Source organism: Alligator mississippiensis, chromosome 4 (genome assembly GCF_030867095.1).
Source record: "Alligator mississippiensis isolate rAllMis1 chromosome 4, rAllMis1, whole genome shotgun sequence".
Taxonomy (NCBI): Eukaryota; Metazoa; Chordata; order Crocodylia; family Alligatoridae; genus Alligator; species Alligator mississippiensis.
In genome coordinates this window covers 186,783,847-186,799,177 of record NC_081827.1, presented here as the reverse complement: position 1 = coordinate 186,799,177, position 15,331 = coordinate 186,783,847, and the positions used below count along the sequence as shown (strand labels likewise).

The following is a 15,331-nucleotide window of genomic DNA, read 5'->3' as shown; positions in this document are numbered from 1 at the left end:
TATCTGATCTTTGTTCTGGGGGGGGGGCAGGGGGAATAAATCCTCTAAATACTAGTTGGAAAAGCACTTCACCTGTAGTATCTCAATTCAAAATGATTAAAATTTCAAAGTACTGTTTCTTTAGGTGCGTTAGAAGTTATAATATATCTATCCAATCTACTTATCTGCAACCTGCAGATAAATTCAGCATCTAGCTTTGAAAAGGGAAAGGTTAGAATTTGTATATCTCCTCAGTCCTTACACAAGTCCTATTTCCATCAGAGAATAAACTGAGGGTTACAAAACAGCTGCTTCCTCAGCCAGTTAGGGAACAGCTGAACAGGATTCAGAACAGGCATGTACAGATAGGCAATTATTTGAAATAGCAATATACATGGTGTGAGGTGGATCCTGGTTTGGAAGAGTAGCTGAAGGAACCCACCTCATTTCAGTTTTATGGATTTTACAGTTTTATCAGATTTCCCAAACTCCTGAATGCTTTGCTTGCAAATTTCCCTTAGAATAAGGAATAACCACAAATAGCCAACAAACAGCACTGGCTTTGTCCTGGGTCACGTATTATTTGATGTCTTCATTAAACATTTGGACAATAGACTGAGCGCAGCTTAGTAAATTTCTGGACAACACCCAGTTGGGTGGAGTTGCAGATACTCTGGAAGGTAGGGTTAGAATCCTAAACAACCTGGACAGACTGGAGAAATGATCTAAAATCAAATGAGATTCATCGAGGACAAGGACAAAATCCCTTGCACTTGAAATGGAATAACTGCATACACAAATAAAGACTGAGTACTGACTGGTTAGACTGCAATATTGCAGAGAAAGATGTGGGGGGCTTACAGTGAACTATAAGGTGAATATGTTATCTTGTTCCAAAAATGCTAGCAGCATGCTCGGTTGTATGAGAAGGAGCATCACTTGCAAATCTGAGGAAGCAATTCTTCTTCTCTGTTCAGCAGTGGTGAGGCCTCACTTGGAATACTGTGCCCAGTTTTGGGCCCTACTTTTCAAGAAGGCTATAGACAGTTTGGAAAGAGTCCAGCACAAAGCAACAAAAAGGACTGAAGCTCCCGGAGATGAAACTTATGAAGTAGGGACCTACTAAAATCACGATTTATTTCTGTACATTTCCCTAAATCTGGCATTGCCTGTGAAATCCAAAGGGAGAGGAAGAAGTGGGGGAGAGAGTGAGGGAGGAAGAAAAAACTTACTGAAAATAAACTGCTGGCTCCTCAGACAGAGCCAGAAATCCCCAGGGCACTACAGCAGCCCACTGCGGGGGGGAAGGGGAAGAGTGGCTGCCCTCTCAAAAGGCTGCCAGCTAGATGGCTGCCGTCCCCACCCCTTCGCTGCTGATTGTCTGCGAAGGCTGCCCGTCATGCGGCCTTGCCCCTCCCTATCAATTAGTGGGGAGGCAGGACCACATGATGGACAGCCTTCAGCCAATCAGCAGCAAGGGGCGGAACCTCGTAACCTATCAGCAGCAAGGGACTGGGCCACTGGGGCCACTCAGCCAGAGGCATGGAGAGACCTGTGCTCTTCCCACAAAATGGCTGTCAGGCCCCATGTTCTATCCGTGAGATCAGCTGGCAGGAACCTCAATAGGTGCCTACTTATGAGGGAAAGCTGAAAGAACTAGGGTTAGTTTGGAGAAGAGAAGACTGAGGGGGTTTGTTAGCAGTCTGCAAATACCTGAAGGACAATTACAAAGAGGAATGGAGATGGGCGCTTTCTCTATGAAACCCAAAAGCTTGCCTACACCTATCCCAACCATGCAGTTGGTCCAATAAAAGATATCATCCACAAGAATTTTTAACTTCCCCCCTATATTAATACAGTTTACCTAAGTTTAACACACCTCTGTCAACTATTGCTTAAAAGATGCCACACAATTTTTTCCACTGACACCACAGCCATTAGGGAGAATTGCTCATTGCATCTTATTTCTCCCTCATCCAAATTACTGTCTATGTTCATAATTGAGTAAACACATCCTTTCCAAACTCATTATATGATCTGAGCCAGATGTTCAAACATAAAAACAAGTTGCCTAGACATTTTATACATGAAAATACAAAGCACTTGATGAACCTTACTGAAGCCTCAATAATCCTGTCAGAAGTATTGTGTTGGTCTATTGTGCAGTTGGATGAACAGTAACATAGAAAGCTTAAAGGGAGCTGCCAAAAAACCGAACCCTTGTCTCCAAGTTCAGCCACTAAACCACACCTCCTCATTAACTAGAATGGATTTTGAGAAAGGAAGCCAACTAATCACATTCTCGCAATAAAGATATGCAGTAGTTCCACTTCAGTATGCACTACAGCAGCTATACTGTTTGAGCTGAACCTGGGGACAGAAATTAGTTAAGAATTTTTTATCTGCATGACACCTGGTCACTCAAAACTATAGTATAGTAATTTTTTTTTAATTTATTTATTTTTACAAGAAATTGTCTCTCATCTGCCCTTTCTACTCACATGTAGAATCATACTAGGAGAAAAAAAAAAAGAAGAAATTGCCAATTAGGAAAAAAAATCCTTTGAGTACAAGGCCCTTCAGAGTTCTTAAAAGAATTCTGTCATAAAAAAAACACTGAAACATATATAACATTTTTTATTAAGAAACTGACTCCAATTAGAGGGGCTCCCCATATATTCTAATACCTAAACCCAAGCAGATGCCACACTCCACAGTATGAAAGAAAATATAACATAGCTCCCTTTTTTTTGACCCTATGGGCTTCCCCAAAATATTTATCAGTTCAAATCCCAAGCCATAAAAAGATGTCACTACCAATATACCAGTACAGTAGTTTATCATAAAGAAGTTAAGTTTCACAATTTAAGAGTTTTAAATTACTTATTACAGGGCTGTCCAACTTTTAAGCGGCCAGGGGCCACATGCCCCATGAGTCGCACTGGTAGGAGCCACAGGCCTTCTTAGGACAACATGCTATGCAGGCATTCTCCCTGCCCCTTCTAACATCACTGCACCATCCTGCATGGGCACGTTGGTCCCCAACACTCATCCCCCCGCAGCTGCAGGCCCTCCTGCTGTACTGTGCTGCATGGGTGCCTCGGGCCACAGGTTCCCCCACCTACACAAGTTGAAAAAAGAAGGAACCTAGAAGCCCAACTGCTGCTCAGCCTGAGCAATGGGAGGGAAGCAGCCTGGTTAGAGACTGAGCTGCAGGTTAACCCCTCGTGTAGTACCAGCTGGCCAGCCTTTTTTAGTACTTCCCTCAGGTTAAAGAATAGTCCATTTCACTTTCATTTATTGTTCTTTTAAATAAGTGATATATTCTAATTCCCAAGCACAATCCAGAATGGCAGCATTTTTCTTTTAAGTAATGCAAAGGAATGCTTAAACTCAAAACCCACCAAAATTAAGCTTCAATTAATTTAATCTACACTGTATGAAATCTTTTCTTCTTTTTAAAAAAAAAAATCACACACAAAACGTAAATATTGAGTCCTACCTAACAGTAATCCTGGAAAGTATTCAAGTACCCAGTTCTAAAATTTGAAGTTGAAAACACTCTCATAATGCTATTAAAAATGTGGTTTGCTTCAGCCATTTTGTTAATTTTAATGAGTTTTCAAAAGTATCACCGATAAACCTGTTCTTGTCTCTTGTATGCAAAGTAGAAAAAGGGACAAGTGTTCTATCACAGGAATAATGTAAGCTATTATCAATGAAAAAATGTTTCCATACAAAGTGTCACCAATGTAGTGTATAAATGACTTTTCTAGGTAACCTAATAAAACTGGAAGTACTGTACATAATCTGATATCCTGCTCCCAATTCAAGGAAAAGCTACATTATGGTAAGGAGCCTTACAGGGAGTCTCATGGCCTCATCCTCTCTTTTGACAGAACTGGTTCATTTATACAAATGACAAACCTCCTTGCTACATTTGGTAGCCTTCTCATATCTATTTAATGTTGTGCCATAACAGCAAACACGAGGATGGAAGGGAAGTCAGCAGAAGAAATAAAAGGCATTCCTGATGAAGTGTTGCTGCTTCAAGTCTGGGTCACCAGAGTGTAGATGGGGTTGACACTGTAGAGCAATACAAATCAGCAAGTTCCCATAAAGTTTAACAAAGCACAATGGTTTGGTTTTTTTAAAACTCTTGATCCAAAAAGGAGCCTGGAGAAAGCCATGCAGAAAGCTTGGTGATTGTATCCAAGACATTTGACAACACAGAGCAAGATGGAACAAGTAATTAAAGGGAAATTAAACTTCTCCTGCAGCAAGTTTTGCTTACAAGACTGCAAATTAATGGATGGTATCTGACCAGCTCACCAGGTACCGCTGGAACTTCATGGGTGCTGATTGTTAGCTTGGAGTCAGGAAAGCAGCTGGGCACATTTTCATCTTCAGCACACACTGGAGTGCTCTGGGTCAAGGCCCTGCCTCGCTCACACCTCTGCAGTAGCTGAGACTACCTGTCAGCTACTTGAAGGGAGGACCAATGGGTGTTTGACTCATTTTCCTTCATTCTTGCCTGTAGGAGAAAGAACTTGACCAGACCACAGGGTCTGTTGATAGGAGATGAACTGATGGAGGGAAAGTAAAGTCACGGAGAAGAGCTTTACAGGGAGTCTCATGGCCTCTTCTCACTTACTAGAGCAAATCCCACCCATGAGGTCCAACATGCAGACAGTCCTGCCTCCTGCACATGAGCCTCATTGCTTTTGCAGAACAAAACACAGGCTTGGCAAACACAGCAGACTCACAGTACCTGGCAGTGCCATCCAGGCTGCCCCTGGAACCACAAGCAGCGGGCCTGCCTCTTCAGACCACTTGGGGTGGGCTCATTAGCCCAGGGACCGCCCCAGTTAGCCCCATGCTAACTAGTCTGCCTGCAGCACCCCACAGTCCCCACTATCCTGCTTCCAGTTTAGGAGGCAGGCTACACAGAATAGAATGGGCATGGTTGAGGATCCCATTGCTATGATAAGATGACCATGACAGGCAGGGCCAGAGTCCTGCCTAAGCAGGATTGAAGTCTTTGCACTGGCCCACTGCAAAGGGGAGATTTTCACTCTTACTGAATTAGGATGCAGTTAAACAAAGGTAAGTGCAAAGTACTGCACCTAGGGAGAAAGAACCACCAACACACATACAGACCGGAAGATGACTTTCTAAGCAGCGCAGCAGCAGCAAGGGATCTCAGTCAGTCAACTCCAAGATGAACATGAGTCAATGTGACGAAGTGATCAGTAAAGCTAACTGCACTTTATCATGCATTAACAGGTGCATCATGAACAGGTCCAGGGAGGTGATACTTCCCCTCTATGTGGCATTAGTCAAGCCACAGCTGGAGTCCAGTTTTGGGGGCCACATTTCAAGAGGGATGTGGAAAATGTTGACAGGGTCCAGAGAAAGGCCACTTGGATGGTTAGGGCCTGGAGGTAAGGCCCTACAAGGAGAGACTGAGGGACCTGGATCTCTTCAGCCTCCACAAGAGAAGGCTGAGAGGGGATCTAGTGGCCATCTACAAATTCGTCAGGGGGGGACAGCAAGGAATAGGAGATGCTCCATTTACCAGGGCACCCCTTGGAACTACTAGAAACAATGGCCACAAACTGACAGAGAGAAGGTTCAGGTTAGACATCAGGGAGAACTTCTTCATGGTAAGGGTTGCCAGATCTGGAATGGGCTTCCAAGGGAGGTGGTGCTCTCCCCTACTCAGTGGGTCTTTAAGAGAAGGCTGGACAAGCACCTGGCTGGGGTCATCTGACCCCAGTGTTCTTTCCTGCCCAGGGAATGGGGTCAGACTCAATGATCTACTAAGGTCCCTTCTGACCCTAAACATCTATGAAATCTAGCATAGCTATCTAATGTTTTCATAGCTTTCAAAGGCATGCCAAAACCATGACAAACAAATGTACTAGTCTTCGAATTCTGACAGGACTCCAGCATGCATGTCCTTGTACTGTTGGCCAGCATCATACCATTAATGGAGCACTGAATTGATAGATTTTGCTAGCACTGCTGACACACATTCCTAGAGGGGAATAATATAGTCCAAAAGTTTCCACTGACCTAAGTGCAGAATAATATGCCGGCATCATCACTTGTCTGTGTCAATGTTTGAAAGTGGAGAAGCCTGTCATTGATCAGCTTTACTCTCACCTTTAAAACACTAATGCCAACGGAGAAAATAGTTTCAGCATTAGATACAAGTACATATATTTTTTAAAAATCCTCTCTGGACAAATAATCCTTCCATCTCTCTCAAATTCAAAGTAGGGTTTTTTGGGGGTTTTTTGTTTTTTTACCAAGGGCTGCTTTGAAATAAATTAGCATTCCAGGTAAATGTTGTACCTTTAGAAAAAGTTAGTTCCAATAAGTAATACTTCATTACTCCCCTCTTGCCCTTCAGCACAATAGCTTTCTCTAAACTGAGAGCACTTAACTATTTTAAACACATATGGACATGTTACTATAGGTCACCTGTTATCCCACCTCTACTCTGAACAGATCTATACAATGTGGTGACAAAAATACCTGCAACTGACCTATTCTAGGATGGACTTCCATGGGTAAATCAGTGGTGAAAGTACAGCTAAAAATTCTTGGTGTAGAAATAGCTCCAAGGAAATAAGTGCTGAACCTACAATGTAAAAAAAGATGTTTTTGCAATGGGCTTCACTTATACAATTTCCTTTCATTTGTTCAGAGCTACTTCCTCCTAAAATTGCCCTCTCACATCCTGCAGAGGTGAGAAATGCTATGCTCCAAAAACCCATGTTCAGACTTTGCTTTAAATTCTCCTCCTATGTTCTATATGAAGTTGCTCTAGGGAGAGGAGTTACGTTTCACAAATGCACCAGAAACAGAACGGTAGTTCTCATTTTTAAGGCTTATATTTCAGTTGTGAGGGTGTGTAGTTGGACTTTTGCATGGTCAGGTACGTTCTGCAGAAGCATTTGATATAGCAAGAACTGTTGATTTTAAGGTTAATGTAGCCATAGCTGAGACAGTAACTGCAAAGACTCAAAAGGAAACAGAACATTACTGGAAAGAAACGAGAAAATTTAAAGAACATCAAACAAATGCCAAATAATTCCCAAGCCTCAAAAACGCATAGGAATAAGATCTTACATGACAAAATATTGGCATAGCCTCTTCACTAAACTCTATATGCTCAGTCTTAACACAGCAAAATAACTAGAAGCTACAATACAATTTGCAAGCTTCTCCGATATAATGGAGAGGGATGGTTGGAGGAAGTGTAGAAGCCGACGGATTCAAATAAATTTTCTCTCTTAAATGTTTGTGTCTCTCATCAATTGAAAACAATCTCAAAACACTGCCAGACCACCAGAGCGAGACTGGGACAACTGGAATCTCAAAAATGCCATCATCTATCTGAACACCACAGCATTCTTAGCATTCTAGGTGTTCTCATTAGGAGGGAGGTCTGGGATTCATTGTAAGCTTTTTCGACAAATGAATCCAAGAAGTTTTCACTAAAGACTGTGTTAAGAGTTTCACTTTTTTTTTTCTACCAAGCTGTAAAAGCTTGTACACAGGCAGTTAGTGCAGAGCACTGGTGAGCAGTAAATCATTTTCCCCTTTTTACCTTGTAGAAAAGTAGGCTGTCCTTGCTTTTCAACAAAACTAAGAATTCATACACAGTATTAATGTTAACACTATATCCCTTGATGAGGACTGTGCATACCATACTGAATTGATACAAGGTAATCCAGATCATGAAATAATATAGAAAAACCTTGAACTTTGTTTCTAGATCTTAGCCTTACTGCCCAATGGAAAAGATAGGCGATATAGGTAAGTAAGGAGGCATGTGTTCGTGAATTTGTTGTTTTAGGGTGGGGGTTTGTTTGGGTTTTTATTTTTGGCAGAGATCTTTGCTTCATCTAGACAAATTCCAAGAAGCATAACAATCCCACTGGCAATTCTAAAGGTAAGAGAAAAGAATGACTTCATTACTGGTTGACACTAAGGAATATTTATCATATATAAACACTTTAAAACACTTTAGAGTGCTGACCCAGAACTATAAATAGGTTAAGCCTCTTGACGTTAAAATAATTTTGTTTTGCATTTAATAAATTTACACTTGAATAGTAGGTCTCTTCCTAAAACAGACAACTTTGCTAGAATTAATACACCTCTAATCCATCAGGACACAATTTTGCTAAGCTAGGGAATTAATAACCAACAACTGTACATATATAAAATTTTACTATGTTATTCTATGGAAGTGCACTTTACTTACACTTTGGAAAATTACCAAGCCACCACCAATGGAATGTAGTCATATATATATATATACACACAGAGAGAGAGAGAGAGAGAGAGAGAGAGAGAGAGAGAGAGAGGTTCAGAATATCTCGTTAATGCAAATATGACTGATGACAGCAAAGTATAACTCAAAGCTAAGAAATGTCTGAATTGTCTGTGACCTTCTGAATTCTCATTGATTCCTTTTATTCTAGGTCTATTCTACAATTTATTCTATTACCCTGTACCAGTATTTCTAAGCAAGAAAGGGACAAGCAATATTTCCATTCTAAAAAGCCAATCTGAATCTTATCTTACTAGATACGACATTAGTTTTAATCGCACTTTTAGAACTTCTTTTAAGGTGCTGAAAAGCCTAACACCCTATTTAAATCACAGGTAACTGAAAAACCAGACCTTATGGGCCATTTATGTGTACAGCTTCTACAATGAAAAAGGGATATCCACTTAATGAAGCAACGCTCATTAAATACACAGAACTGTCTCTGTGAGGTGGGGAGGTGCTTTAATTAGCGCAGCTGCACAAGCAGCTCATCCACAGGGCGCAGGGGGCTCCCTCCGCTGTGCACACCCTGGGAGGACATGGAGGGGGCATATGCCCCCAGATCTGTGGGGGGAGGGGGGTCGGGCTGCTGCTGTGCGCTGGGCTCTTCCCAGCAGGGACTTGGCTGGGCTGCACTCAGGACAGGCAGCGGTGCTGGGAGGGGAGTTATGGGGGGGCTGCAGCCACCCCAAAATTCACCATAGCCCCCTCAACCCCCCTCCCAGCACTGCTGCTGCCCACCCCGCCCTAAGCAGCTTAGCATCTGCCACAAGAGCCTGGTGCAGCCCCAGCCCACAGCTGCAGTCCACCTGCCCCGCTCTACCTCATGCAGACCCGGGGGATACATGCCCCCCACATGTCCTACCAGGGTGTGTGCAGCAGCAGGAACCACCCCGCAACTCCCAGACAAGCCATGGCTCTGTCCCCCTCCCCACCCCAGCTGGGCAGCACCTGCCCCAGCCCCAGCCCTTCTCTAACCTTGATATGCCTGCCCCACCATGCCCCTTCCCTTCCACAACAGAGTTACCAGCTGCACACAGCTCTCCAAGATGCCAGGCTGTGCTCCTCGCTGCCTATGTGCTGCGCTGCGGCTGCACACATGCACAGGCCATTTATTGGCCAAATTATAGATCACATCAGGCTGATTTCCGATAGTCAAATTTCTATATATTGTTGCCGATCCAATATCGTATCAATGTGTCAGTGTCTCTCTAATACCATACAATGACTTTATGTGCACAGAATGACATTGTGCCTTTAAGATATTTTTAAATGCAAAGATGTCACAGTCAGAGCTGGAATATATAAAAATAAATTCTACATACAACCAATTACACTTGCTCACATAAATTTTTGTCCTTTGTTGCAGTTAAATTCCTTTCTGTAATATAAACTGCCCTAAAAACCCTATTTATTTCTACACATAGTACATCATAAAGAAAGTGGGGGGAGAGGGGGGAGGAGTGGAACTATTGGCTAAAAACAATACTGGCTTTAACACAGGTTCTTGGCACAATCTTGCTTTTTATCTAATGTGCTGTAACTATACTAAGGCTGTCTCTTAGTTGAGAAAGAGGAAATAAAACAAGTTCATACAAAGATTACATCAAGTGAGATGGCAAAGGATAACACCTCAGACATGTGCGTGTGTGTTATTTGTAGGAAGAGAGGGTTTTTATGGGTTTTTTTGTTTTTTCCCCCAGACAGCATCGTACACGTAAGCTTCTGGCCTAGAAGCCTTGGAGGGCAGTTGCCCCTTAGTTTTTCTTGCTTGTAACCAAAAGGCCAAGAAGCAGCTAAGGGAAAAGCATGAAAGCAGTCCCCCGTTGCCACAACATTGAAAGAAACTTAGCACAAGACTTTTTCCCCCATTTCTCAGGCGAAATTAGGCAAATCAGTTTCAAATTCTATCAACTGTTCAGTTGTTCAACACTGTATGGCACGACCAGCGGCAAGTATCCTACCTCCCAGACTCTTCAGCCCAGGGCTACAGAAACTCCCAAATCCATGGCAGGTATCCTATGAACAGGCCCCAAGGCCACAGGCCTTGGAATTCTGATACCCCTAAGTCTTGCTTGCCCCTAGCCAAAAGGCCAAAGGAGCAAGCTAGGAAGAAATCCCTCTTCTCCTTAAAAATAAGTGTGCAGCTGAGATCCTCCCATTGGGAAGCTATACAACAGGAACTACTACACTTCATCTGAGCCAAAAGTATAGGTCAGTGCAACATATATCTGAATACAATAGATGATAGTGCCCATTGAACACAGTCTCTCTCATCACTGACTCTTATCAAGTGAGCCACTACAATGCATATATTCAGACTGTCTCTTCGTTCCCATAGCTAAGCTGCACCTTCCTTTCCCACTTCCAATGATCCTTGTTTCTTCACCAGCTTAAGTGTCTAGCAAACATCACCAAACAGGACCCAAACAGTTCACTCAGAATCCTCTGAGAGGGGCTGACAGCCTGGTACATACCATTAGTGTGGCTCCTCCCACCCAAAAGCCAGACTGGGCTGTCCTATGCCTCATGTGCATACAAATTTTTGGAAGATTCCAGGACTTGTGACAAGAACACCCAATCTAGTCATGACTAATTAGCACATGGATCCTTTGTGTGTGGGTGGCAGGTACATCTGGAGCACACATGCATACCCCAAACTGAGCAGTGCTGAGCTATCTGGAGTATACGCATACTGAGCAGTGTTGAGCTGTGCAGTCACCATGGCTTGCAATGCTGTTGATTCATCTGAGGCCCAGCCCAATGAACTGTATAGTAAATCATGAGTCGGTACCTCATTGAGGTGGCAGGCAGCTGATTTTGCCAGCAGATTGTGGGGCCGGCTGCCATTTTTACAGGCTTATTGTGATGGGCCCCCCAATACTGCTGACTGGTTGAGGGCTGTCCATTGTGCGGTGCCACTCCTCACCACCGAATAGCCCCGCTGAGAAGCAAGCATTTTATTTTTAGTAAGTTGTTTCTTGGGTTTTTTTTGATTTTGCAGGTTCTGTGAACATTGCCCGATTTTGCAGGCAATGTGAAAGAGGCAAAATCATAATTTGAGTAGGTCTCTAATCCTGAGCCTTTTGGCTTTGGACTAATATTATGCAGGTGCTAAAGTGCTGCTTAAAAGGGTGTTTCTGTGGTATACCTGTGCTAAATTTGCAGCGATTTCAAAAACCAATAAAATGCATCAATTGCAAATGAACTATGTCTACCCTTACAATATGCAAATTAGTACAGTAGTGTTTGTTTCAAGGTTCTTTGGTTTTGGGTTTTTTTCTTCAAATTTGTTCCTCAGGATCTGACAGTAAGGAGGGCTAGGGGTGAGGGGCTCACACAGGGGTGAGAAGCTGAGGGGACTGGACCCCCCATATTTAAGTTTCCCTGATGTAGCAGTGGGAAGGGGACAAATTCAGGACAAACCAATAATAAAATTTGATTCTATATGTGTATATCAAATTTAAATATTTTCTCTATTTAGTATATAACTATTGGGGGGGGGGTCATATTAGAATCAGGGTCATCTTATATTTGGAGTAAATACCATATTTGGTTCCAATGGATTTTCCAAGTGTCCACTGCACGGAGCATGACGCTTTAAAGAAAGGCAACCAAAAACAGAGGACAAACCCGTGCAAAACTGCCAAGGGGCTTGTTGTAGATGAAGCCTTCAAGGCAATGCAAGAGCTAAGCAAAACCTGCACAAGGGGGCAGCAATGAAGATGCAGGCATGAAATTAAGCCACCGTTTCGCCAAACATTGTGCCCGCAAAACCTGACAGCATGATTTCACGTGTAATACCATGAAAAATAAAGAATAAAGCTGGACCACCCGCCTGATCTGAATGGGGGCTTCAAAACCTATTTGCTTCGAAATTTGGAAGCCCATGTTACGGGCTGGTGGGGGTGCACCTGTGAGGCGCAGGGCAACGTTTCCTCCAGCCCCATCCAACATCCATGCTGCAGGTCGGCTCAGGGATGCACGAGGTGGTCTCCTGGGGTCCGTCCCTGCAGCCTTACTTCTCTATGACAAGACCTCTACATCTCATTGTCACCCCGCTCCCCACCCCCATGGACTAGGCAGAGCGCCTGGTTCCTCAACCCCCCTTTCCCTGGCCCGCACCTGAGGCCGCCCCACAGGCGAGAGCCCGGGAGCATCCTGGAGCCCAAGGGAGCAGCCGGCAGCCTCGACCCGCTCCTCCCTCCCTCGGAAGAGCAAGTCCCCAGGCCCCACAACGAGGATGGACCGGAGGCGGGGGGGGCGGCGCCGACCGTTACCACCCCCGTTTCCGCCGGGCGCGCGGGAAGCCCTGAGCAGCGGGACGCGCCCGCCCTCACCTCCCGTGCGATCTGGTTGAGCGCATCGTCCTCCGCCGTGAGGCGCTCCCGGTTGGGGAGCCTCTTCCGCCCGGCGCCCTGCGTCCCCATCGCCGCCGCTCGCGGGCTCCGTCGTGAGCAGCCACCACCCCTCCTGCCGCCGCGCATGCGCCCACGGGCGGGGGCGGGGCCTCCGGCCCAGAGAATGGGACCAGCACCGCCCCCCCCTCGCCCCCGGGTAAGGGAGCCGTGGTGTCATCACGCCGGGGCAGCCCGGGGCTGGCGCCGTGTTGCCAGCCCGGGGCGCCGCAGGGTCGAGGTGCGCCGAGAGGAAGCCCCAGCCCGCGGGGAGAAAGCCCCAGCTCCGGGTGGCGGAGCTCCTTTCAGCTGGAAAACCGCCCTCTTGTTTTCCTGCAGGCAAAGACAAAAGCGACAGCTCAAGACCCGGCGCTTTGCAACGGGCCTCCAGTCTACAAGGGTTGAGACCCGCTGGACTAGCCTGGTCGGCGTCGTCCTGTGCGCCCACCCCGCCCGGGACAGCCCGGATGGTTGTAGGCCCCAGGGCAGGGGCGACACAGGCTCCAGGCTTGAAGGTATCCAGTGATTTAAAGGGACACAATTCTGGACACCTGGCCCCCAATTTATCCAAGTACTTCACATTGTGCAGCCCTTTACACCATCCATAAGCACAGCTCCTGTTGGCTTAGGTTACAGGTGCAAATGCTTGGCATTTGTACACATTAGGCATCTTAAACTGAGCACCTAGAAAATAGACCATTAGACCAGATCCACAAGGGGAAATAGCCACATACGGCACATCCCCATGAGCAGATGCATGCGTTTCCCCAGGGACAAACAGCAGCAGCACATACTTCATAGATTGTGTAGACATTAGAGCTGGAAGGGACCGCGGAAGATCAGAGTCCAGCCCCCTGCCCCAGGGGCAGGAAGTCAGCAGGGATCATAGGATCCCAGCAAGATAAACATCCAAATTTCTCTTGAAGGTGTTCAATGTAGGTGCTTGAACCACCTTCAGCAGCAGTCTATCCCAGACCTTGGGGGCTCAGACAGTAAAGAAGTTCTTCCTTATGTCCAGCCTGAAACGGTCATGGAGGAGTTTGTGACAGTTTGACCTTGTCATCCCTTGGGGTGCTCTGGTGAACAGACGTTCCCCCAGATCCTGGTGAGCACCCGATAAACTTACAGGTGGCTTGTGCCGCTCCTAGTGGTCTGCAGCGAACACCCCTGCGCACACACCCTGATGCACAGCAAGTTGCTCAGGGGAGGGGAGGGGAGGCTGAGGCCAGACCCAGGAGTAGCCCTAGCAGCCTTACCCAGGGTCCTGGGGGGCTCTTCAGGCTGCAGCAGTAGTGATCCAGGTGCACAGGGCCTGGCTGGCAGCTGGAGCATGGGTCTGGCAGCCAGGCTTTGGTTTCAGGTGGTACACACTGCTGCCACCTGCACCACACCAATATCCCCTCACCACCATTTTTTTTTTTTTTTTTTTTTTAAAGATACCAGGAGTTCCCAGTATCCAATTTTTGCCACCATGTGGCAAATATACTATGCGGTGAACCTGTTTGTGTGCACCATGCACATACTGTGGTGCCTTAAAAGCCTTTCAGGTGCCACAAAGCACACGTTCCCACTTGTGGGGCCATACTGGGGCATTTGGATACTTTGAGCGCATCCCCATATGCAGGGGCCTGCAGTTGCTGTGGCAACAACAGTGGCACAAATTTGTGCTGCTGCTTTTTGCTACTGTGCATGCCCCTGCACATGAGGTTGGTGTGGGGCAAATTGTCCCAGGTGGGGTAAGGGATGGGTGCTGGCCCCAACAGCCTTACCTGGGGCCCTCCCAAGACAGCAGCAGCCATCTGGCCACTTGGAGCCTGGCCAGAAGCCAGAGTGTGGTTCTGGCCAGCCAGGGCTCCGGTTTCTGCTGGTGCATGCTGCCAACATGTGCGCCATACCACTTTTCAATAGCAGGTTTTTTTTGACACCAGGATTTTCCTCAAATGGGTTTGAGGTCCTGCAAATTACACATGCACGCTTGTAAGGGATGTGTCCCAAGCCCAAAAGCTAGATTCTCAAAACTCCACCTAATCCTTGAAGTACCCACATTCCTTAACTGCCTAACTTTTTTGCCAGCAAAGCCCCCTAAGGACTTACATTTTTGGTACTGGTCATGCACAGAACCACCCAAGAACCCCAGTCTGCATTGAGTTTAATCCAAACCCAAGAAGGATTCATTAACTGCTCCTCCTTCACTCAGTTCCCCAAGTCCCAGAGCATCCTCCTCCTGCAGAGACCAAATGAATATTCATGTTTTTATTTAACAGGATCAATTCTAGCGGACTCCCAATAATTTGCTTCAGGTATGGAATACAAAAATTAAATAATCTGAAATATTGGTCTAATCATAAAGGTGAACAGGCAATCAACACTGGAAGGAAGGGAGCAAGTGTTCCCAAGTTTCCCAGGGCACTCTACAAATAAAGCTTAAATTCTGACCCGTAAAAACCCTTCTTGTATTCAAGCTATAGCACAGACTGCCAAATGCATTAAAATGTGCAGTTTTTATGATGCGTACATATAGCCCCCAGAGACTAAGATAAGACTAGCAAATTTAAAATTTCTACTAAGTTACTGTATTTCATATATATAAATTTCTAATTAAATT

At 45.5% G+C, this 15,331-nt stretch overlaps 1 protein-coding gene across 8 annotated transcripts in view; it reads right to left on the bottom strand.

The window, feature by feature from the left end:
• LRRFIP1 (LRR binding FLII interacting protein 1) overlaps window positions 1–12,821 on the bottom strand; it is a 185,788-nt gene extending 172,967 nt beyond the window's left edge. For 4 of the 8 annotated variants that reach the window (XM_059727182.1, XM_059727184.1, XM_019492092.2 and 1 more), the window contains exon 1: window positions 12,670–12,820. In XM_059727182.1, the coding sequence (XP_059583165.1) occupies window positions 12,670–12,816 (147 nt within the window). In that variant the 5' untranslated portion in view covers window positions 12,817–12,820. Of the gene's footprint in view, window positions 1–12,669 lie in introns of all 8 variants that reach the window. The other 4 variants (XM_059727186.1, XM_059727185.1, XM_006274377.4 and 1 more) reach the window with 4 other exon arrangements.
• Window positions 12,822–15,331: the final 2,510 nt, after the last annotated feature.